This window comes from Poecilia reticulata, linkage group LG5 (assembly GCF_000633615.1).
Source record: "Poecilia reticulata strain Guanapo linkage group LG5, Guppy_female_1.0+MT, whole genome shotgun sequence".
NCBI lineage: Eukaryota > Metazoa > Chordata > Actinopteri > Cyprinodontiformes > Poeciliidae > Poecilia > Poecilia reticulata.
Genome location: NC_024335.1, coordinates 16,320,759 through 16,344,250, shown reverse-complemented (window position 1 = coordinate 16,344,250; position 23,492 = coordinate 16,320,759). Strand labels below are relative to the sequence as shown.

The following is a 23,492-nucleotide window of genomic DNA, read 5'->3' as shown; positions in this document are numbered from 1 at the left end:
GGGGGATGCCATCTTACCCGGATCTACAATCTCGAAGACATGATCAGAGCCAACTGTACAGGATCCGAGTGAGAGAGAGAGAGAAAGAGAGAGAGAAGTGGAGCACTTTTGTCACTTTTTCCTCTTCAACTTCCAGACTTCACTCAATCCTTCCGATCCTCTTTGTCCAGATCCCACACAAAATAGTGAGAAGAGAGCGCTTTACTGCTGCGCCGGAGAAACGGCACAGGTGAGCAATAGCGACCGGCTCTGGGCTGCCATGATCTCACCGAGTCCCATCTCAAGATCAGACTGGATATGGGGAGGGGAAGGAAAAAAAAAGTCTCCAAGAAGTGCGTTAATTCCGTCCCTCCCGAAGGCGAGCTCCGGCTCCAAACAAGTTCCTCTTACCCCCTCCTCCTCTTCCTCCCTCCAAGCCGCTGCCCGAGTCTGACGCGGAGATGCGCCGCGGTCGCCCGAGAGAGATGCTGATGAGAGTGAAGGGATTCAGGGATGCAGGAGTGATACTCCTGATGCTCTCCCGTCGCTCCTCCCGAGCGGGGATCGATTGGACATGAGGAACGCGATGCGAGCCCGACCTCCCCGATTCAGAACACGTGCAACAGCGCCCGCCCAGTTCACCCGGCTCCGCTGCGCACCACGCTTCTTCTGCTCCCTCACTGATGTCACGTAGTTCACACAGCAGCCAGGACTCCGGCGGGTCCGAGTAGAGACGGAGCAGATCAAAGCGCTTTAGATGTTAAAGAGCCCCTTTTTTTTTTTTTTTACCGAATAATGTTCAGGGTTCCTAAAAAAAAAAAATCCTATGGAAGTCCAGATGTGCCGAAATTCATTTAATGAAACGTCTCAATATATAAGTAAAGTTTCAAACAACTACAAAATTACAAGCCACAACAATATTAGTAAATGCATATGCGAATAAGTGGACCATTGTGAAATAAATAAATACAAATAAGATTCATAAATCACAAAGCCTTACCCATGAAAGTCAAAGAGTGCAGCTGGCACTACTGCACTCAAGATAAGTGGCTTGAAATTAATTTGTTTTTAATTTCTGTGGATAGAAAATGTGTATGAAAAACATCTATTGATGACCCACTGTTAGTTTTCTGGTAAAGAGCACAAGTTTTTAATTTCAAATTTCCTTGTATTTCTGGTAGTCCATTATGCCATGTCTCATTGTTTCTGGAAGAGCAACAAGCCCACAGCATGACAGATCCTCAACCATACTTAGCATGGAGGCATGAGGGCCTTTTCCACATGTTCATCCTATGTTTCACAACAAACCACGCAGCAGCATTTGTTGCTGAAAAACTCAATATCAGTCATTCATGACTAAAGCGCAAAGTTTCAGTTTAAATCCCAGTGATTCCACATGTTTACGTTTGGGGTGGTAGGAGGGAAAAAGCTTTTGATACATTCTATTTGTAGTCGAAAGAGTTTCCAGACTGAAATTCAATGAGGAGGCCCACTGAACTGTGGGAGAGAAGACTGGGAAGGTTGCCTAGCAGCCACGGCTTCGGTAAATCCTTGTGGTTTACCAAACTACAACCACAACACGCTTTATTTGAGTGTGACATCATTCCCAGATCCGAGTTCTGACTTTTGACTCAAACTGACAGAGAAGGCTACCTAATCAGAATCTACACTTGTTGAGTCACAGATTACTTCATGATGCACCGGGAACCATAAAAAAAACCTAACATCTAATCACTTCTAGTTTAATGAACTAATTGTTTATTGATAAATAGTTGACCTATTTATATTGCTATGAATAATTTCATTTTTACCTTAATGAAGACAAGCGTGAGTAACTCTGCAACGCTTTAAACATTTATTACATTCTTTGCTCTCTATCTATACCTAATAAAGGCAACATAATACCAACTGGAAATGGCATAAATTAGCCATCCAAATGTTTTCTTTGTAATATTTACAGTTCCACCTTGAGGCAGTTTTTTTTATTTATTTTTTACACAAACACAAGGACACCATGTGTGTGTGACCCGTCACTCGTCGGCACCTCGTTATATGTGTGTGTGAAGGTACACGTGTGTGAGCCGAGGAAGGGGGAGTGCGTTCCTGACAGATGGACAGCTGAGCCGCTCAGGTGCCTCATCGCTCGTCCAACAATAGCCGGCCCGGCGTCATGTTCCAGACCGCGTACCGGTTTCAACACTTGGAGATGCGCGATGATGTAAGCCTACTCCCTTCCACCACAGACCCCCATCTCTGAGCCTGAACCGCACACCCATAAACAAAGAGGCGCGCACACGGACCACCACCGAGACGTTAAACAGAATTTAATCACCGCAGCCTCTCCATTGCGCGCTGGGAGACAGCCTATCAATTATCCCATCCCAGAATATTCCAGCGTGTTGATGCCGATTGATTGTCCTGCGCTGTATTTTCAGTCATTAAGGCTTAGAAGAGATCGATGTCCACTAACGACCCGAGGTGAGGGGTATCCGATACGTTCGGATGTCTCCCTTGCGCTCCCGCTGCCAGTACCGCTTCTGTCAAAGGTATTTTTGGGGGATTTTTTTGGGGGGAGAGGAGTAAACGAGAGCGTCGGCAGCTAATCAACGCAATCAGAGGCTTGCAACATACGCCTGGATGAGGTGTAGGGGGGTAACGACGCTGTTTAAGTTCCTAAGAACACCTTTTGGACCAAGTGTGCCACCTGCAAACAGAAAGAAAAAGTGCAGCGGTGTTGTTTTCAGCAGATTAATCTTTGCTCGGATCTATAGCGAATCGATCCGTCTGGCTTTGAACTGAGAGTAGATGAGGCACTGATGTAGTTTTGCTAGAAGTGAGGTACTTTGTAAGACCTAGTTGTGAAATTCAGGTAGAGAGCTTTTAACCGAAAGGGTGGCCCAGTTTCAACACCACGGACAGCTCCAGACTGTCCCGGGGCTTTTCTTCACGTTTTTTTCTTTCTTTCTTTTGCAAAGATTCCCAAACAAGCAAACAGCTGTAGAAGAAAAGGGGGAGGAAGGAAATAAAGTTCCTGCTGAATCTGAATCTGCAGAACAGAGCATGTACGTCCCAGTGGGGATCAGGGGTTGCTTTTATCTTAAAGCCGGGCAGCTAATGGAGGCAACAGCCCACAGCACTTATCTCATCTCCTCTTCATCAAATGGCCCAGATAGCATCAGTGAAAAACCGCATCAAACACTTTCTCTGGACGCAGATGAGCGGTGCAAAATTTAGCCCACTCTTTTTACACCTCCCCCGTTTACATATGTAGTTCTTTTTTTTTTCTTCTTCTTCTTCTTTTTACCGGTTTCACCAAAATGAAGGGCAGTCCTTTCAGGCTTTTCAAGCTCTGGACAGAGCTGCGTTTAGGTGTTGTCATAAAAGCTCGCGTGATGCAGCCTGAGGTTTGTCTCGCCGAGTCGTGTGATGTGGAGTTATGGGACCTATTCTTGAATAATCCTCTCTCACCCCGTGGGAGGAAATCATCGGACAAAAAAAAAGAAGAAAAAAAAAATCGACTTTTAACTTCAAGAATACTTTCCCCTCTAAGATCAATATTCCTGCATTAACCTCCCTGTTGATCTGCTCTGTGGATGAATGGGAAAATGGGCACACTAAGATGAGTGGATTGTAATAGATTTAGGCTGAATCCCATTTCCTAGTGTTAAGCAGAGCCTTTATCCCTTCGCTCTTAATTCAAATTAAAATGTCCCACACCACTGTAAGGATCTGGTGTCGCTGCTCATTCCCTGTATGTAAACATATGACCTATCATGCCCGTTTGTGTTCTGCAAACCTTGATCAGATATTAGTGTTGTGCTACTCAAGCGAAAAACAAAAATTCACCACCTAATGTGCCCTGGTAAATGTCAGTTTAACAGACTTGAAATGCCTTTCTTTTACTAAGTATGTGAATACACACCAATACACCAAAACAAACAGAAGTGTGTTTTTTCTGGTGCGTCTGACCTCGCAACGATGCATTTTTAACAAACAAACTACTGTTTTTTTTTTTATTTTTACCAACATCTAGTGTTCGTTTAGAGAACTGAAAAACTTAACAGAAACAAACACATCAATATTCATCAATCTGCACATCTACCAGTGTTGTGTTGGTATTTTTGTGCTTTAAGTCAAACCGATTCTAATATTTTTGGAACATTTTAAACTGGAAAGTAGTTGGTGCATTATTAGTGCTTTTTGCGCCATTAAACATGTTTTTAGTGAGAAAACATTTATACATTAAAGTGCATTGCAATGTGTCAATGAAAGGTCTCCATTTTTAAGACGTAGGAAGCCATTCTCTTTACTTCACTGAAATGAAAAGAACAGCTTGACGCCTACAGAAGCTAGAGATGCGGGAGCAAATGTTCAACCACAGAGTTCAACAACGAGACGTTATATCGTCATGTTGGAAAATTGCAAAAACAGACAACTCTAAGGTCACTTTTAGGCAATCAAAACAATGTCAGCGGGAAAATAAGGCAAGAGGTTTGACAACCAAACTGGTTGTGAGTTGCAGGAAAACGTTCTGCTTATCTGCTTAAGACTTTATCTGCAACACGACTAAATGCAACAACCATTAAAAGTATCGATAGAACGTCGAGCCGAGGCTTCAGGCAGAGAATGTGACTCCTGTTTGTTCAGATGAAAACGTGTTGGAGCAACACCACTAACTGCGCTTGTGTGCATATTCTGCGTCTGCCGCTAGAGACGCGCACGAGCTCTCAGGAGCAGAAAAGTCAAACCCCCTGACACCTTTATGAGCAGATATGACCGTAGTCGTTTTTTGCGTTGCATCATCCACTCAGAACTCAGAGAGTTACTGAGCATACACATACTTGGGTTTTTGTGTTTTTCTTCAAGAAGCTGTATTTCATTTATGCGAGGTCAACCCGAGCAGAGCCAGAAATGGTGTCCAAACCAGACGGGCTCGGCGTCCTGTCAATAGTACACAGGAGCTCCACCGTCCGCTGCAAAACAAGAAAACAAAAGAAAAAAGAAATTGTGATACAGTAAGAAAATGCAACTCATCAAACACTACCTGCTCAGTTGTATTTGTAAATTATTTATTTCCTGGCGCCTCCGTTGTAGCAGCAGCCAGGAGCGAATCTAGAGTGCAGGCTTGACGTCTCGCCTCATGCGTGGTGTTACACTGCCCCCATGTGGCGTTGACATGCCACTTCTAAATCAAGCAGATTTTTTAGGTTATTCAGATATATATATATTATGGTGACAATCAAAACAAAGAAAGAGCTTTCAATCTTTTTACAACCCGGCTCTCTAAACTAAAGGAATCAGTAGCGAAGAGCCGCATGGCATCAGCAGGAACCGAACAGACGGACGCTCCGGTTCCTCCCCAGCAAGGTCAGACTTCAGAAGTGGATTGATTAAATTGAGATGAATTAAATCTTTGATGTTGCACCTAATGTGCGCAAAAACAAACAAGCAAAAAAAAAAAACACTCACACACGTGCGCATCAGCATTTTAGAAGAATTATTTATTTCAAAAATAGCACACTGCTTTTGAATTCAAAAATGTCTACTAGTTCAGGAAAACCATTGATAAATAAAAAACAAAACTGTGCCCACAGATGAAAGTACTCTGTTTTGTATTAGACTGCACACATGTTGTACTTTTTTTTTTTTCTTCTTCTTCCTCAACTTAATTATCATCATATATGATGTTAATTAGCACTCTAGGGGCGTTGAAAAACTTACAGATCGTAGCAGACTCTTCATAATGTCACTATCTGGAGACTCAAAGGTGTTTAAAAACATAAAACAACCAGCATCAAATGTACAACTAAAGTTTCAACCGTGATTGTGACAAAAGTTAAAATGTAAACAAATGTGTAACAATCAAAGTTAAACAAACAAAATCTCACAAATCTGTCTGGAGTGTTATACTTCAGCGACACATAATTGAATTTGCTTTAATAATACTAACTACAAAACTCAAACATTAACACTGATGCTTCAAAAGAAATACCCTCCCGACTGCCTGGTCTGTCTTTACCTTTTAGAGTTACCGTAGCGATGAGAATATTTGAATCACGTGTACATAAGCCGTTTTCGCACTGCAAGGAACGGAACGAAACGGAACGGAACGGAACGGCACAGGTTCAAAGTAGTAGACCGTGTTTCCATTAGAACTTCCGACCCGGTTCCACCCGGCTGTGGTTCCAATCGGTCCGGCCAAATGGGGCTGCTTTGAATTCAGCAGCTGATTGGTTTAGAGTCAGCCGTTGGTTGTTTTGCAGTCAGCCGTTGATCGGGTCTAGCTGGCTCTCACTAAACTGTTCTTACTGTATTTTGTGAAGACTGCTCTTTTTAATATTTTTATTATTATTATATTTAATTTGCGATTAATTCCTCTCAATAATCTGCTGTTCCCTGGTCCCATGATGAGGTAATTTTTTTTCCTCCGCTTACTCCCTGATGAACGAGTACAGAATGAGCCAGATCGGTCAATGAGGAATGGGAAAGTTTCCCGCCGTATCTCTGAGGAAATGGCTTCGGCCACTACAGCGAAACCATTGTTTAGTTTCAAGAATAATGACGTCAGGTACAGCTTCCATGCCGCCCTCAGTTATATGTAAACACAACAGGGCTGCAGTACGGGTGGAACCGGACTGAAGCGTTCCGTTCCGTTCCTTGCAGTGCGAAAACGGCTTTAGTACGACGCAGTTCCTGCATGAAACCGGACCCAAACAACGAGAGTAAAATATGAATGAAGACTGGGATGTTACACACATGTTGCACCTTTCAAATGAAAACAAACCTCTTAAATTTTTACACATTCATGTCCGAGTTTCTGGGAGTTTACGTCACAAACTAGCATAAGGTAGCTCATTACTGTAAAGTGTAATGAAAATGAAGAACTGCCTTTATGTTGTTGTTTTTTTTTTTTTTTACAAATAAAATCTGAGAAGTGTGGTCTGAATTTGTATATGGGCCCCTAAATTCATACTTTGTAGAACCGCCTCTCTGCAAGCCAAAAGTGTGGGACGCACCAAATTCTTCCACATGAGCTGTGGACCTCTGCAGGAAAACTGGGTGCACTGGGTTGTATTTAGGGGCAGCAGATTTTCATGTCTAACAAAATTTAGACAATATTTAGAATCGGTTTAGTCCACTTCACAACTATGTGCTACTTTGAGTTCTATCAAGTACAAAAACAAATCAAATACAGTGAAAAGTGGCTGTAATGTGACAAATGTGGAAATAATAATAATGTTGAACACTTTCACAAGGCTCCGCATGTAAAAACAAACCTATAGTGTTTCGTAAAATTGATCTGAGATTACAATGTATGTATTTTTACGCTTCAGTAGCGAAGTGAAAACTTAAAAGTAACAGGGGAAGTGTTTCACTCCATGTGTTGCGACTATCCTTGACATTCGGCTGGTTTCCTCTGGCTGCGCTCGCAAAAACTGTACCATGATTGTCAACAGCCCTCGAGAGGCTCCCGTCAACGTGACGCTGATGGAAGCGGACGGGACGTCGCACGTGAAGGCGTGCTGAAACAGCTGCTCATTTACCGACTTTGACGACGTGGAATGTAGTGGCTGCTGCGGAGGTAATGAAGAAACATGGGGGGGCGTCTGATCGCTCTCCAGCTGCTTCAGCTCCGCGCAGCCTTCCACTGATCCGACACTAACAAGGCTGGTGGAAGCTACTCAAAAGCCGGAGCTGTCGCCGTACTTCTTTCTTTCATCCGGATCCGTCGGAGCAGCAGACCGGAGGTGGCGAACGTAACACTGTGGCGACTGAGATTTTGCCGGCTGGCGAGGTAACTTTTAGCAACGCCCTTAAAACACACTCCGCTTGAAATTCAAGTAAAGGCCTCCGCTGCAGGTGTCAGACGCTTCAGAGTTCATCGTGACGGATGCCGCGCCGCCATTTGGGATGCCGGGTGACATAATCAGCCGCCTGCAGCACGATGCGCATAAACTCCCCCACATCAAAGGAGTAGTTGGTAAACTTAGGATGGTCCCCAAGTGTCGGATGATGGCCCTAGAAGAGCATGAGAGAAGACGTGTAGCGAAAGAAAGGTTTTATAGAAGAGTACAGCAGGGCGGGGGTTTGTGTTTTCAACCTGCCAACAAAAGTTTAGGGTGCTGGGACTGTAAACGCATATTGCAACTATAATATTTTGCAAACACGATCTTAGATTTTGAGTTTTTTTTTATTTTTATTTAACACTACAACCACAAAATTCAATGTACTTTCCTGGGATTTTACCAACACAAAGAACTGCGAGCCGGGAGGAATAAGATTTTTGACTAGTAAAAATCTGAAAACTGTGACATGAATTCATATTCATTGTTAGATTTAATGGTAACACTTTACTTGACAGGGTGACATGTCACTGTCATAAACATGACATAACATCTGTTATGAACATGAAGGAGTCTTCATGAATGTTTGCGACTGTTGTCATGAAGAGTCATTCAGTAAATAATGACACTTTTAATGCAAAGTTGCATTAAAACTTGCATCAAAAGTTCATTAAAATTGTCAACTTTGCATTAAAAGTGTCATTTGCCAAATGACACTTCATGACACCAGTCGCAAAAATTCATGAAGACTCCTTCATGTTCATAACATGTTTATAACTATTTATAACAGGCGTTAAGTCATGTATATGACAGTGTCATGTCAGTCTCATGCACACCCCATCAAATAAAGTGTTACCGATTTAATTTTAAAATAATCTTTGAATTTTAATGTTAACTTATTTCAAAGGCCCAGCCAGAAACACAACTTAAATCTGTGGAGGGAGCTAAAGATTAAAAAAATGTGAACCCATCGTCAAAGATAAATTGTCAAAATACCAGTGGAAACAACAAAAAGCGGCTCATCACTTATAACAAAGGCTCGACTGTTCCACTGGCTATTGAGAAGAATATAAATTATTTTCAAAATTTGTTTATTGAAATGTAAATTGAAACAGCATTTTTTAAACATATATATACTCTGTCAAAATAGTTTTAACATCTTTCGAGTGAGCCTTTTTTATTTCCTATCAGAAACCTACAGGTTGAACTAATAGAACCTTAAATCTAAACTTGCCAGGGGCATGAATAAGGTTGGGCTTACCTGCAAAATTTAGTCTTAGTGAAAGAGCTACAAGAAATGTTCAGCTGTCTAGTTTTCAGTTTTCCACTGTTACAGACCGCCAAACACAGTGTTTAGGTGTGTAAAGTTCTACTTTCTACCAAAAAAACATTTGCAGCTTTAATTTCAGCTAAATGTGGTTGGAAAGAACTTTGACTCAGCAGTTCAATCAAACACACACACCCCATTTTTCACTCAAAAGTCACTGTAAAGTAGCATTGACGTGCGATTTAAGGGGAAATGAAGTCGAAGTGCAGCAGCTCGTGCCGGAGTTTCGCCTACCTTGTCCTGGGGGACAACTTTGTCCATTTTCTGCCAAGTCACATATCGAATCCCCCGCAGGCGAGCCAAATCTCGATAGCAGCTCTCATCCTGACAGTTATATCTGAAAAAGAGACAGACGCCGACACTCAGCTCTTGTTCTCTCCGCCACGCCTCTCTTTCCCTCAGTCTTCTATTCTTCATCGCACGTGTGCCCATCATGCTTCTCTCCCTCGCGCCATGCATAAATGTGAAAAAAAAAAAAAAAAAAAAGCCACTTAAGCTACCACACACATTTAAACACACACAGCCTATGGGCGTTTTGTCTGCCCAGGCTTGCCAGGTGTGATGAGTGGCTGATTAATTAGGCGCTATTTCACAGTCAAACACCGAGCGGTTGGAAGGTGCTTTATTAAGAGGAAGCCGCCGAACCGGAAGCGCGACTGACATTCACTCACAGACGGTAAAATCGAAACAGAAACGTCGCTCACAGCTCGAAGATGACGGCCCAGTCAGGGAGGAAGAGGAGGTGCGTGAGTCCGGCGCCGTGCATCCCGATGAAGATGTCCGAGTTGTGGGTGAGTCTCAGCTGCTCCAAGAAGGGAACATCCCTGAAAGACGCACAAGGATTTCCACATCTGTCCACCTCAACGTCAGGAACAACGTCTACTCACTCTTTGAGGGTCCACAAAGACACTTTTCAAATAGTCAAAGGTTCATTTACTGTAAACGATCAACCCACATTCTCATGTTCAGAAGTTTCTTTTCACTCAAAACAATAAACATATGGAAACAAAATGTCATTTTAAAAGAGCATTATTATGTAAAATTGAGTATTTTGAAATTGACATTATATTAGAATGTAGGTGGACCTAGCTCCGGCTGCAGTTTCCAAGCTTCGAAGCTTCTGCGTTACAGATAACCCCTCCCCTATAACCAACCCACTCAGCTCCTTCAGACTAGCCAGCAGCAATTAGCAAACAACTAGGGGAACTGCACATCAGCTGAGCTCATTATATGAGCTACTTCTCAGGGTTAATAGAGGAGCGCTGTTTTAATGACTTCCTGAAGGCAGAGTTTCGGAAACTCGAGTTTCTTAAAGAGACAGAGCCCCGATTTCAAGACGTTAAATATCCAACTTTACATACTTAGACAAGAAACGTCTGCAAAAAATTGACAACAAATATGAGGGGGTTTAAACAATGTCTTAAAAACTAATATAAAAGCCTAAAAAGGGGGAAAAGTGCAATTTTAAGCTGCCTCAAAGAACTCAGGGATTTAATCATCAAAATGCTTACTAAAACAAAACTAAATGTATGTCTTATTCTGGATGTTGACCGCGAGCCGCCGTTTGAGGACCACTGGTCTACAGCGGGAAACTTTCAGCTACGGTCAAACAAAGCGACGCCAAGCAGAAACTCACTTGTATTTGTAGTCCACCACTGTGACCTCCAGCAGAGGAACAGTCTTGAGGGCATTGACCAGCTGCGAGAGCAACAGAAGGATGTGAGCAAACGGCCGCAACATAAATCACGAGCCTTTTTGTACTGTTTTATCACAAGTGAGATTTTAAACAGCCACTTAATGGAGGTGGGCAGCAAATCAATGACAGAGTGGAAGAGTTGTTTAAGTAAAGGGCAGAGAGAGAAGCAGAAAGACAATGAAGAAAAATAGGAGCAACAGAGATAAAAAGGAAGAAAGACGGAAGGCGGTGTTGAACTCACTTCCACTTGGTTTCGGATCCGTCTGTATTCTGTGCTGCGCGCCAGCAGGGTGACACGAACACGCCCCGCCTGAAAACAGAGACGAAACCAATAACCCATCAGCTAAGGCCAGAAAAGATGGGCTGATGGGAAAGCAGCTGATAATTCAAAGTTCTCATGTCTGATTTTCAACAGAGTAAGCAGGGTCTGCTTTCTGGAAGCGCTCTGGGAGTAATTTATAAATGTTGAGAGAAGTCTCCTTAACGGGGAAAACAGTGAGTCCTTTTGTTTCTTTAGTCTATACTGCCACCTTTAGTTCATGATGAACAGGTAGACCTTCTACACTAATATTACGTGGCTCTCAAAGGTGGTATAATTCCAAGTTTATATAATATATAATCATAATATATGATTTTATGTACACCTGACAACAAAACAAATCTGGTAAAAAAGGAAGAATTTTTGAAAAAAAATCTGGTTGCAAAAGTGTGGACACCTTTGATCTCCCACTTCATGGAAGAAAACTTCGATTTAATTTCAGTGCAACAAGAAATGATGATCTGTCAATCGCATGGTACAAGCTGACCAAAGGGTTCGACACAATGCGTGTACTTTCAGAGCATGCGGCTAGGATCGCAGGAGCAAAAGGACGAAGTCTACGACTCAAGTGAGCTTCATCTCTAAGGTGGACAAACTCTGCTTTAGTTAAAGCAGGGAGTTAAATCACTTGGTTCAGCTTCTTTTCCTCAGTTGACGCAGCCTCTCGCCCAATGACTGATAGGGACAGGCACCAGCCTACGGATGGATGGATGGACTTTTTCAGAAATTCTTAATCTCACCTTTGACTGAGGGGAAAGTGAAAACACAGTACAGCAATTACGATAAGGGGAGATAAGAAGAGAGGATGGTTGAGGAGAACGAAGACGGCATAAAAGAGACGAGCAACAGTTTGAGTAACTGCTTGACACCATTAATCTGGCGATGAAAGAAGAAAAGTCCAGAAAGGGTTTGGACCAGAGAGGTCATTTATATCAGTTCCTGGTCTGGTATCAGCAACAGACCGATGTCTCCCTTAACAGACTTTTATCATATTTTCGGTGACGGCTATGAATAACCCATGAGCTGCTACAAAGAACGGAGGAGGTTAACACGATTTTCTGGTCACAAAGATCTGATCGCTTTAAATTGGACACCATAAAGATCTTTTGAGTTCTGCAGAGTTACAGATTAGAGGATGAAGGGAGGATTGTGCCCCAACTGTGTAACTATAGCTGTGAAGCCTTTGCTCTTTTAACACTGCAGAGTTGATGTGTTAATCACAGCAATGACAAGGTCAACAGAATCCAGGACCCCACATGACCAAAAGACATTTCAGGTCTCAAATGCAAGCGATAGAGATATTTTCCATTAGAAATCCTCATGAAATAATTCCTTAAAACTTGGGAACTCAGAGCTGCTCAATATGCAAGCTGGGTTTTAGAAGCAAATAGGGCCATAGATCCATATGTACTAATCCTTCCTGGCAGTACAGCTGATTAGAGTCAGTGAACTCATCATTAGTCCCTTTCAGATCATCGTCCTGCAACAAGAAAAAACAACAACAACAAAAAAACAACCACTTTATGGTCATAAAGTGCAAAATGATTATCTGTCAGTCACATCGTACAAGCTGATCAAAGGATTTGACACAAAGTGTGTGCTTTCAGAGCATGTGGCTGGGATCGCAGGACCGAAAGGACAAACTCTACGACTCTGGAGAATTCAAGTGAGCTTCATCTGTAAGGCAGCTAGAATAAAACTTAATTTAAAGGAGTTAAATCAATGAGTTGAGCTTCTTGTCCTCCAAATCCAAAGAGGTTAGTTGAGGTGGTCCAGGTATCTGATTTGGATCCCAAACTCGATGGACAGACTTTATATCCCATAAAGCCAGAGATTGTCTTGCCACATATGGAGTTGGGCAGAAGGATTTCTGGGTTTCCCTCCTCTTTCAATAAGTCGTCTACCTTTTTTTTATCCTCCATGAAGGTATGCAAATATTTTAGAAAGCATCCATTTACGTTTAGGCTCTCACAAAATGATTAAGTATTAGGTGATTAGAAGGTATTGAAAGAATGGGAGAGCAACATAACCCAAGGCACAATACAGGAGCTCCTGCTCACTGGTGAGATTACCCGCTTTGCTTTAGATTTTGCTTGTTTTAATTGTAGGCCCTAATGAAAAAGTGCCTATGCATATCTCAGAAAGAATTGCGTTTTTTCCACATAAAGCCCCCGCCTACCTTTGGTCCGTTTTGAGGGATGTTAAGCCGATGCAGGACGTGCTGAGAAAATGCCCTAAACATCCCTTCAGTGTGGCAATCAGTGACCTGCAATCGGCAGAAGACAAACCTGTTCACTCACATGAAATTCACTTTTAATATCCTCAAAATCAATAATTTGAATCGCTTTAGAAGTAAGGCTCTTTTACATCTAACCACACAAATACATTTAGCAACATACATTCCTGTCTCTGTGAAATGAATTTCACATGAGACCATCCACTTGACACAAGTCTTAGAATTTCATGCACACTCTCCTGCAGAGTATTTCTAAATGTGAAGGCATGAATAAAAACATGACATATGCTGCAGGGGCAATCAGCTTCAGCTTGAGGCTGACCTAGCAATATTTCACACCTCAAGGCTGGAACCGCAGGACAACACATATTTATATGCTATCATCTTTATAGTGATCTCCTTGGAATTATCATTTAAATAACCCGAGCACACGGAACCTGCTGATGGTTTGAATATATTACATAAATATTTGACGCAAATTGCAAGTTTCTGACTGAACCTAATATTGTCGTGCTTGTGCCGGAGACAGACCAATGAATAATAATAATAGTAATGATAATAATCAAAAAAAGTGTGTGGGGGGTGGATCCTAGCCAATGCACAGAATATTCAGCATGAAATCAAACTGCGTAAGGCACATTTAAAGCAAATGTGAGGTAAAACGGCACTAGGCTGTTCAAACAACATCGCCAAGTGGTCAGCAATATTAATTATTGGAAGACTTGGATTTAAAATGTGAAGTTCTACTGCAATCACAGCAAATATATATAAAAAATATATAATTTTATTGATCTATTTGCAAGTAAAAAAAAACCCTGAATTTTCAGAACATCAAACAAAAAATGGAAATAAAACAAAAGTAGGCCTCAATTCAGTCATGGATGCAACTCTGTGAATAAAGTAAAGAAAGAATTTCAGAAAATTCTGGTGATCCTAAAAAAAAAAAGAATGTAGTCAGAGAGTGAGAGAAAAAACAATGTCTTTTTCTAGTGTATGTCGGTATCTGTTTTCAGCTGCATATTCATGAAGAGTAACTTACTAGAGGTGTGTTGTAGAAGAGACCGTATCTCATTCTTGGAAGAAGGGAGAAGAAGGAATCTTTAAAGCACACCTGTACAGGTTCGGAAATCCATCAATAAGGCATGGCAGAGAAATATTAATACTGTTATTAGAATACATGTAATGCAAACAGTATTTACTTGAGTATTTTAATGCTTTCTTTTTGGGTGATTTATTTATGTAAATGTTAATTACTGATTCCTAATTGTACTTTTAGAGATTACTGATTTGCTAGGAAAAAACAAGTTTTCAGTCGCTCCAGTTTGTTGTGATTCTGAAGTCGTGGAAATTCACACAAAATCAAGAGATCTCCACATTTTTCACGCCAACGCGTAACTTTGAGATTATTGGAACATTTGCAGCATAAATAGTTACAAAAAAATTGGTCCATGACCGAAATGGTGAGCAATAAAAACTGAGCTAATTAAATTATTTAAAGAATAAAAATGTTTGTGTGTCCAATCTGTGTGTTTTTTTCTTCAATAAGTAGACTTTGGAAGAGGTTTAATGAGGAAAATATATTGCAACATTCCATGCAAAAAAAAATAAAAAATCACAAAAATAATTACAAAATTCTGGAGAGTTTTGCTGTATTTAGATTAATGTGGAATATGTTTTTGCATAAAATCTGTAGTTATTACACATTTACTTTATGGGGCCTGATTACATTTTGGTATACAAAGAATATTGTATGTATTCAAATGCAAATTTTAATTCTACTCTATAAGCTTTCAGTCACAATCAGTAAATATTTAATATTTTCTTTTGAAAAAGAAGAACAAATTTGCACCAAAACTTGAGGTTAGACTCACTCTTTTAGAGTCATACGTCTTCAGGTGGATGATGTCATAGTCTGTGAAGGCCTGCCAAGTTTCACTGAACAGATCACCATAACCATAATAACTCTGGAATAAAAAAAAAACATAAGCACAGATATTAAAACAAACAGAAAAAAATAAATCTAAACTATAAGGTTCAAACATATTTCACAGGTCAAAATCTAATTATTTTCCAAAGTGAGTTTTCAGTTCTTAAATTACACAGATTTTACCATAATCCACATTTTTACATACCTATACTGAGCTGGGATTAACTCACTCTCCAGGTTCAGTCTCCACTACTTTTCCAAAATATTTTGAGACTTTTGATTACTCTTGTATACCTTGCTATTGTTCTTCTTTTCATTCTTCCCTTAAAAAAGACACGCATTCACCAGAGAAAAAAACCCTTTGCTTAACTTTAACATGCTACGGACGATGAAAACCATTTAGATTTTCTTAGAACAAATTGCCAACTCAATATTCCTGGACTTACTTGTCACAAATTGCTTTTTAACCCTAAAAATAATGGTGTACATTGGAAATCAAACTTTCATTCCTCATGAAATGGTAAAGAGAGGCCACTGGTACTCACCGTGTCCCACATGACAATGTTGATATCTGAGCTAAAGGAGTTGTTAATGTGCTGAGAGATGTAGAGGTTCACAAAGTCACAGAAGTGGTGGTACATGTTCACCCCTGTTAGAACAACAACAAAAAACACTATAAGGGTTTTTATAATGACTGAAAAGATTTTGTTGTTTTTTTTCTTTTGGGCAAGAAAACAACGAATAAACAATACTCTGAACTCTCCAAAAAGGAAGGCAACAACCACGTCAATTTAGTTCAAATGATTGGCAACACAATGTAAACGGACATCTGAGACATCTTTACTTGGCTTGTTTAAATAACTAGAGCTGAACGTGAATCAGTTAGTGACTCACCTGCGTCAAGCTTCATGAAAACTGTTGGTTTTTCTATAATGATGTCACAGTGGCCATCTTCCACGGGACGGAAGTTCAGCTCAGAGTACGTCTGTAGTTCAGAATACCTACAAAAACGTTATGAACTTTGATCATCATCATTCTGCACTTTCAAAAAGGTATCATGTTGTATTTGTGAAAAGAAAAAAGATAAATATGTAAAAGAATCACACTGTGGAAATATTGGTCACATATGATGTAAAGCTAAGGGGAAGTTTAACATAGAAAAGAAAACCTGGCGCAAAAAACTTGAGACTGAGCAGAAGCTTGCCATCCAGAAGGACAAGACTAATAGAGCCAGAGCTACAATGGAATGGTTTACTTTAAAGGAGACCAATCATTTATATGTATTTTTCAGGCATTTAGTATAATTTTATAGCATAATAGTATGTTAACTCCAGTTATAAAAATGTTATGTACATCGAATATGAGATTAAAGAAATTTTATTTCCTAATTTAACGCCTTGAAATAGGTCCGCTGTCTCTTAAACTCCGCCTTCAGGAAGTCATCACAACAGCGCTCCTCCATTAAGCCTCTAACGTTTTTACCAGCATGGCAATGAGAAGTAGCTGATATAATGAGCTCAGCAGAGGGGCAGTTCCTCCAGGTGTGTGCTAATTGCTGCTGGCTAGTCTAAAGGAGCTGAGCAGGGGAATCATAAGGGAAGGGTGCTCTGTGAGGCAGAAATAATATAAGGTTCAAAAAAGTAAATTAAAAAAAAATACTGCAAGCATGCTTGTGTTAGAATGGCTCAGCTTGACATATTCTGTGAGAACTGAATAGAATCTCACTCTAAATGTGCAGAGCTATTAGAGACACACCCCATAACACTGGCAGCTATAATTGCAGTGAAAGTTGAATCTTTCATTGGGAAGAAAGAGCAGAGGCTTGCCATCAAGGACAACACTTCTTGCCACAATTTTTGTGGCAAGAATTATTCCTGCCACACTTTCTAGCTTGTAAGAAAGTGAGTGTCCTTTCACATCACAAATGTGCACTGCTTCAAAAGAATCTGACTAAAACACATTGAAATTAAAAATGTTTAAGAGGTATGAATGTTTTTCCCGAGCACTTTAAATAAAGATACAAACCTGCTTTCTGCTTGTACAAAAAGAAGTCATAAAGGGTTTACTTAAAAAAAATAATAATTTCATAGTCATCATGTCTATACCGTCTAAAATATGAGGACAGGCTTGAAGGCCGGAAGCAAAAAAAGAGAGAATAAAATGACTTTTACATGGCATTTCATGAGCAAAGGTCAGTCTTATAGAAACTAAAACGTGTTCAGGGTTTTGGGAAACCACAGGTCCTTTGTTATGTGAGCTGTGAGTCGGTGTGCCTGAAATCCCCTCCCCCTCCTGTGAAAAGCACGTGCTCAGTCACGTGGCCTTTAAATGCTCTGTGGAGGCAGTACTTTAACATGAGGGCCAGTGGCGCAATGGATAACGCGTCTGACTACGGATCAGAAGATTCTAGGTTCGACTCCTGGCTGGCTCGATTCTTTTCTTCTTTCAATCCATGTGTAGATTTCCTACTGGCTTCCTGTTTATTACATCATAAATTAATAAAAAGTTTTATTACGGACACACTAATAAATAGGATATGTGAAACTGTGTCTATTCAGAGTCAATGTTAGGAAAGAGGATTGCTGCCTTTTATTTTACCTACTTTTTTTAGAGACTTTTTTTAAATTTTTTTACAGAATTTTCCTTTCATCTTTAAACAAAAAAATACAATTAGAAAACTACATGCTGTGGAAATTCTGAAAATTCTAAAAACTTATTTCATAATTCATGATAATGGATGTATTGACTGTAGTCATGAGTTCTGTCTAAACTATTTTAATCCAGAACTGTCTCTGTTACACTGAGGATTCCCACTATGTTCACTTCAGTTCAGTTTATATATATAGTGTCAACTACAAATGTCTCAAGGCACTTTACCAATAAAAATCAATGAAAGCCTTAGAGTAGCACTGAGCGTGAGATGGGCCACCACAAAAAAATCTTTCAGGTCCCTGGTGGTCTAGTGGTTAGGATTCGGCGCTCTCACCGCCGCGGCCCGGGTTCGATTCCCGGTCAGGGAATGGTTATTTTATGTGTGGGTGTGATAACACATAAAAAAGGAGTTACATTACAAGACTTTCCTCAGGACACAGCGATCGATACAATAGATCAACATAGCGAAAAAGTGAAAGTAAACATTCAATTGATAAATATGTCTTTTCTAAAGAAGTAAATAATGAGGAACATTAAAACAATGAGTATATGGGTATGGTGTTAAAATGTTTATAATGTACATGAACTCCCTACATGCACACTGTTAAACTACAGACTATTCATGGTTTCACATCTGTTGAGACCAAATGCTCAACCTTGAAGCCTGCAGGTCGTAAATTTTGACATCTATTCTATTTATTCTAGTTCGGGAGGATTCTCCATTTCCCTCAGAGGACAGCTGTGTGCAGTCAACATTTCTGCAACCATCTGGGTTGTGTTTGTGTAACCGAATTAGTGAATGTAATTTATTTATAAACCCCTTTTCGCGGACAAAGTTGCGACGTCTTGTCAATTGATTATAATATAGTGAAATAATAAGCATATGCATAATGTCCCTGCAGTCTGAGCATGCTGACAGAGGAACTGTGTTGAGCCCTCAGGACCTCATTTCATATTTGGCAGCTGAAGAGAAAAACAATTGTCAAAAATCGATCTTATAGGTTGCACAAAGATTGCACTAAAAGGTCTTTGTGCACTTTGCAGTTGTGACTCAAAATCCATTTTTTTCCACGACACCCTGTCTGCTGAAAAAGTATTAATATCACTTGATTCTCTTCATATTTTTCCACACGACCACAACAAACATCAGTGTTTTTTATTGGGTTTTTATGTGACCTAGCAACGTAATTAGAAGCTGGAAGGGAAAAAAAATACATTGTTGTAATGTGAATGAAAAATCCAATACGTGGGGGTTTAATTTGTATTCATCCCCCTTTTGCCGCAGATGTTTTTGTACGTCTCTAGCAGCTCTGCACATCTACAGACAGAACCTTTTGATCTAACCAAGTGTGGTCAGACAGGGTGAAGACACGATTTGTGTAGTTGCCCGACTGACCTCCTATTGGTCCAGTTGCTACCTGAGCCGTTGATCTCGGTGTGAGCCTCTTAGCTGCTTCTCTGACTAAAGCCCTCACTGGCCAGCCCGTCTTGGTAAGTCTGCAGTTGTGCCAAAGTGTTCCATCATGGATTTATGGAACATCTGGATTTAAACTGGGATTATTTTACACACCAATGGCCTCCATTGAATAACTAGGTTTTATTAAGGGCACCAGGGATATTGCTAAAAAGGTAAATTGTATTTTTCAGGTCTTCATTTGTATAAAACTTTGAAGTTTTGCACCAATAAAATATGATTCTTACTTTTTAAGACGTAGTGAAACCGACTCCGTTCTCGTAAAGACCGTTTGTTAGTGATGGACGTATGTTTGACTGAAAAAAGTAGGTATGTCTCTCTGTGCTGTTAAAGAAATTGTTTTTTTCCATTATGATTCCTTCTATATTCATTTATCAAGTGTACAATTTTCTTTAATTAAAGAATAATGTGTAAAAGTTTAAATCCAGGCTTATTCGGGATCTGCACATTTATCACTTTAAAAAAAAAAAAAGCTGTAACAAGCTGCAAGCTCATTTCTACAGATCAAAGCGCTACAGGAAGTGTTTGCTTTGCGTGTGTGAACGGACTGGCGCTCACCAGGACTGCAGAGGACTCTTGTGATCTCCTTCAGCTGCCAGCGCCTGCTTGTTCAGTTTGCAGCGTCCGCCAATCTCCCCCGTACGGATAAAGTCCTCGTCATACCTGGAGAGCAAAGACGGTCGAGATTCGGGTCACTTTTATTAGGGGAAGGGAAACGGCTTCTAAACGCCACCGACCTCTCGTGACTTCTGCGTGGATTTCGCAAGTCCAGGTACAGATTTGTTGCCCTGCAGAACCTTGCGTAGCTGCTGCATTTTAATGACGAGTCTCCCTGGGGAAATAAAGCACCATGAAAATGAATCACGTTTCATTGACTTTCACGAAGCATCTATCAGAGTTTGGGAGAGAGGATCGTCTCTCAAGGTAACCCTTTCCATCCGACTTACTTAGCGACAGCAAAAAATACTCCTGGCCGATTGTCTTTACATTTTTGTTGAACAGTGAGTCTGTTTTTTTTGGACTCCCTGTTTTTTCCTGTTGACTCAGAAAGCTCGTGAGAACTAAGGAAATGAGCGGACGTACCGGCTCGCCGGCCTTGCAGAGTGTTTTGAGTTCAGAGAGTCGCTCCTTGACGTAACCAAAATCAGCCTGCTTCCAGAAAAGCTCCTGGGCTGCGTCCAGCGAACGAGCCCTGACACATTCAAGATTTAGGCAGATCAGGGGAAAGCGCAGCCAGCAATGTGCGTGAGGAACATGCTTGAGCTTAAAATAACAATTCTATTGAGGAATCAAATGCGATTTGGTGAATGAGGTCTTGGGAACAGTTACCATCCGGAGTTAACCTTGGTGCAGACAGGATAGCTGAAGCGTTTCTCTACGTCGCAGTTTTTCTCGTAGCCCCAACAGAGCGACGGATTCTGCAAAGCATCCTGTCACAAAGGAAACAAAGTGTTTACTCTACAGAGGCTCTATCTATCCATCACTCCACCAAAAAGAGATTAAACGAAAAGAAGTTACAGGAAGTTTGCTGGTGAAATACAGCAGATCATCCTGTGAATTCATTTTAAACTACAGAACAAGAAAAATATGAGGTGAAAACACAAAGGTTGGTAATTAGCTAATCTATATGATAGCACAAGGAAACTGTCCCAAAGTGAAAACAGAATAGAATAGAATAGAATAGGAAATGTGTTGCATATAACTGAAACTAAACATGATGATAAATAATATACACAAAGTGTATTAATATCAATACACAAACAAATGGGATAAATGCACAGCGTTACTTAATTTAACATTTGGAATGATGTTACATTTGAAACACTGTGGAAAAACATAATTCATTCATCACACAAAATAAATCCTTATTTACTGTAAAATAAATCTCCAAAATGACGACAGCAAATAAAACTGTGGGTAAACTTAACTGAATATAAAATCTGTATTAGATTAATTAAATTAATTAAAGCTTGACTGATAACCTGAAACATCTAGGTGAGACAAAGAAGCCAAAAACAGAGGAAATGTGTTAATGAAGAACATATTTTTTCACAGCACTGGGCAAAACTTAGAATACTATACATACACAAATAAAAAATGTTCTTGATGTGCCAGAGTCTGAGAAACAGAAGACCATATCTTACTTTAAAAGGGCAGAGTGGGTCCTGGCGGCATAACTTGGTGACCTTCTTGTTGTTGCTAAGAAAATAGGGTATGTGCTCCGGCGGCAAGGAGATCCTGCTGTAGTTCAGCAGGGGTGAAGCCGGGTTGTGGTCGGTGACCTCAGCCGTCACAATGTTGACCGCGGCGGGGGGAAGGAAAACTATGCCCAGCGCTACCAAGAGCAGCATAGTCAGAAGGACAGGCAGACATATGAAACGGCTGTCTGTCTTCACAGCTCGCTCTGTGAGAATAGGAAAGACACACTCAGACTTGCACCTTGCGATCTCGGTTAGGGAGAGTAACACATCACAGAGCAGGAGCATGTGGGCACAGGCAAGCGTGTGGGAACGTGGCTCCAGGCGGATCTGATCTCCGCACAAGGACAGGTCCTGTTGTTGCAGGAAATAACGCTGACCTTTTTCCGACTCTTGTCTGAGCAACCACAACAAAGACTTAAGGGTCCAAAGGAGCTACGATTCCTGGTGCTGGAGCAGAAGGGGGAAAGTCAGAAGCCACAGTGACACAAAAGTCATTTTTTACGATCCAATTTAGTTGGTTAAAAGTCCAGACTTTGTTGGTGTTTTTACAGCCTTGTGCCAATGAAGTGTTTCCCTTCCAAAGTCAATGACTGATGACTTAGAAATTATAATGCAACCTTTGGTAGAGCAGCAAGCTCATTGTATTTCCCCCACAATAGCTATGAATCAGTTTCATATCTGAAGGAAGGGGAAAGTAAGAAACTGTTTATACTGCATATTTTAAAACAATGGGTGGAAAAAGCTTACATGGTTCAGTAACACTAAGGAAGCCAGTAGTGAAAGATATAATACAGTACGTTTACTCCAGTATTGTAAAATATTACTTTTTTTTTTTAATAGAGCCACCTTTACACACCAAGATGACATGCTTCTTATTGATTTTGCAAACAAAACAAATGTGAATTTTGACTATGTAATTGTAGAAAACTGGTAAAGACGTAACCCCAAAGGACTTGATGCTGCAATTGGAGCAAAAGGTGATTCTACAAACTTCTGAGTCAGGGCGCTGGAGGTTTATTTGAAAACCACGCCACATTTTCTGTTCAGTTCTTACCTGCTTCTTTCTAGTGGTTATGCACATTTATTATGAAACTAATATTAAAATACACTGACGTTTCCGTCCATAACACCACGAAATTAAGTCTATTTATTGCTAAGCACTGTGCCTATCTTACAGAAGTGAGAAATGTGTCGTCTTACCGTTATTTTCTTCTACAGTGAATGGCAGAGAGAAGCACGACTTTATTTTCAACGCCTACCTTTTATGTTACTTGTAGCTAGCTTTACTTCGACTGGTAATATTGAATAAAATTAACTTAAAACTTTGCGGACCGCATAGAGCATTCAGTAAAGCATTATAAATGTAAATAAATATTCACAACACGGATGCAGTGATAATAAGGCATAACTTAAGTGATTTCTTCGTCGGGAAGCAGCAGATACGTTTAACAAGCCCAAATAAAAACGTCGAAATAGCTAACATCTAGCTCTGGTTCATAACAAAGCGAGAAGACCCTTATAATGTGAAGTTTTGCCGTGCCGTGAATGCAGCGCAAAAAGACAGAAAAGATAAGATACATTTCTATGGCACAGTCACAACTACAGCCACAAGTAATAACCACCACTGGTTATCTAAATAAATCTAATAATGCGTTGGTTAGGAACCGCTTTACCTAAATACACAGCCTGCTGTCTCTGACTGAAGCAGCGATGATGCCGGTGGTGGCCATAACACCGGTCTTGTGAGAAATTCTGTTCCCCTGAGAAAATCTGTTCCCCCTGTGTCGGGAGCGCGCATTGCAGCCAGAGAAGTGGATCCGGCGGATCTGACCATATT

General features: G+C 40.6%; 2 protein-coding genes and 2 non-coding genes across 8 annotated transcripts in view; 2 read left to right on the top strand and 2 right to left on the bottom strand.

The window, feature by feature from the left end:
- The window catches only part of tafa4b (TAFA chemokine like family member 4b), a 73,477-nt gene extending 68,342 nt beyond the window's left edge, over positions 1 to 5,135 (bottom strand). The window contains exons 1-2 of one of the 3 annotated variants that reach the window (XM_008409570.2): positions 5,024 to 5,135; positions 4,821 to 4,952 (exon numbers count right to left, since the gene is read on the bottom strand). The gene's annotated coding sequence lies outside the window, so the exon portion shown is untranslated. Of the gene's footprint in view, positions 1 to 17; positions 681 to 4,820; positions 4,953 to 5,023 lie in introns of those variants that run through there. The other 2 variants (XM_008409571.2, XM_008409569.2) reach the window with 2 other exon arrangements.
- A 491-nt stretch (positions 5,136 to 5,626) lies between these two features.
- eogt (EGF domain-specific O-linked N-acetylglucosamine (GlcNAc) transferase) lies at positions 5,627 to 23,387 on the bottom strand. 3 transcript variants are annotated; one of them, XM_008409573.2, is made up of 16 exons: positions 23,329 to 23,387; positions 21,599 to 21,858; positions 20,784 to 20,884; positions 20,538 to 20,646; positions 20,192 to 20,286; positions 20,013 to 20,117; positions 16,223 to 16,329; positions 15,874 to 15,977; positions 15,273 to 15,365; positions 14,441 to 14,512; positions 13,345 to 13,431; positions 11,088 to 11,156; positions 10,787 to 10,848; positions 9,855 to 9,974; positions 9,385 to 9,487; positions 5,627 to 7,998 (listed from the first exon to the last, which is right to left on the bottom strand). In XM_008409573.2, the coding sequence occupies exons 2-16, from the start codon at positions 21,803 to 21,805 to the stop codon at positions 7,852 to 7,854; spliced, it is 1,581 nt and encodes a 526-aa protein (XP_008407795.1). In that variant the 5' UTR covers positions 21,806 to 21,858; positions 23,329 to 23,387; the 3' UTR covers positions 5,627 to 7,851. The 3 variants fall into 3 exon arrangements, with proteins under 3 accessions (XP_008407795.1, XP_008407796.1, XP_008407794.1); XM_008409574.2 differs by lacking the exon at positions 23,329 to 23,387 and adding an exon at positions 22,856 to 23,319; XM_008409572.2 differs by lacking the exon at positions 23,329 to 23,387 and having other exon boundaries at positions 21,599 to 23,319.
- Positions 17,687 to 17,759, top strand: trnar-acg (transfer RNA arginine (anticodon ACG)). Its single transcript has one exon. It is a non-coding gene; the product is annotated as a tRNA-Arg (tRNA).
- On the top strand, positions 18,277 to 18,348 carry trnae-cuc (transfer RNA glutamic acid (anticodon CUC)). The gene has a single exon. It is a non-coding gene; the product is annotated as a tRNA-Glu (tRNA).
- Positions 23,388 to 23,492: the final 105 nt, after the last annotated feature.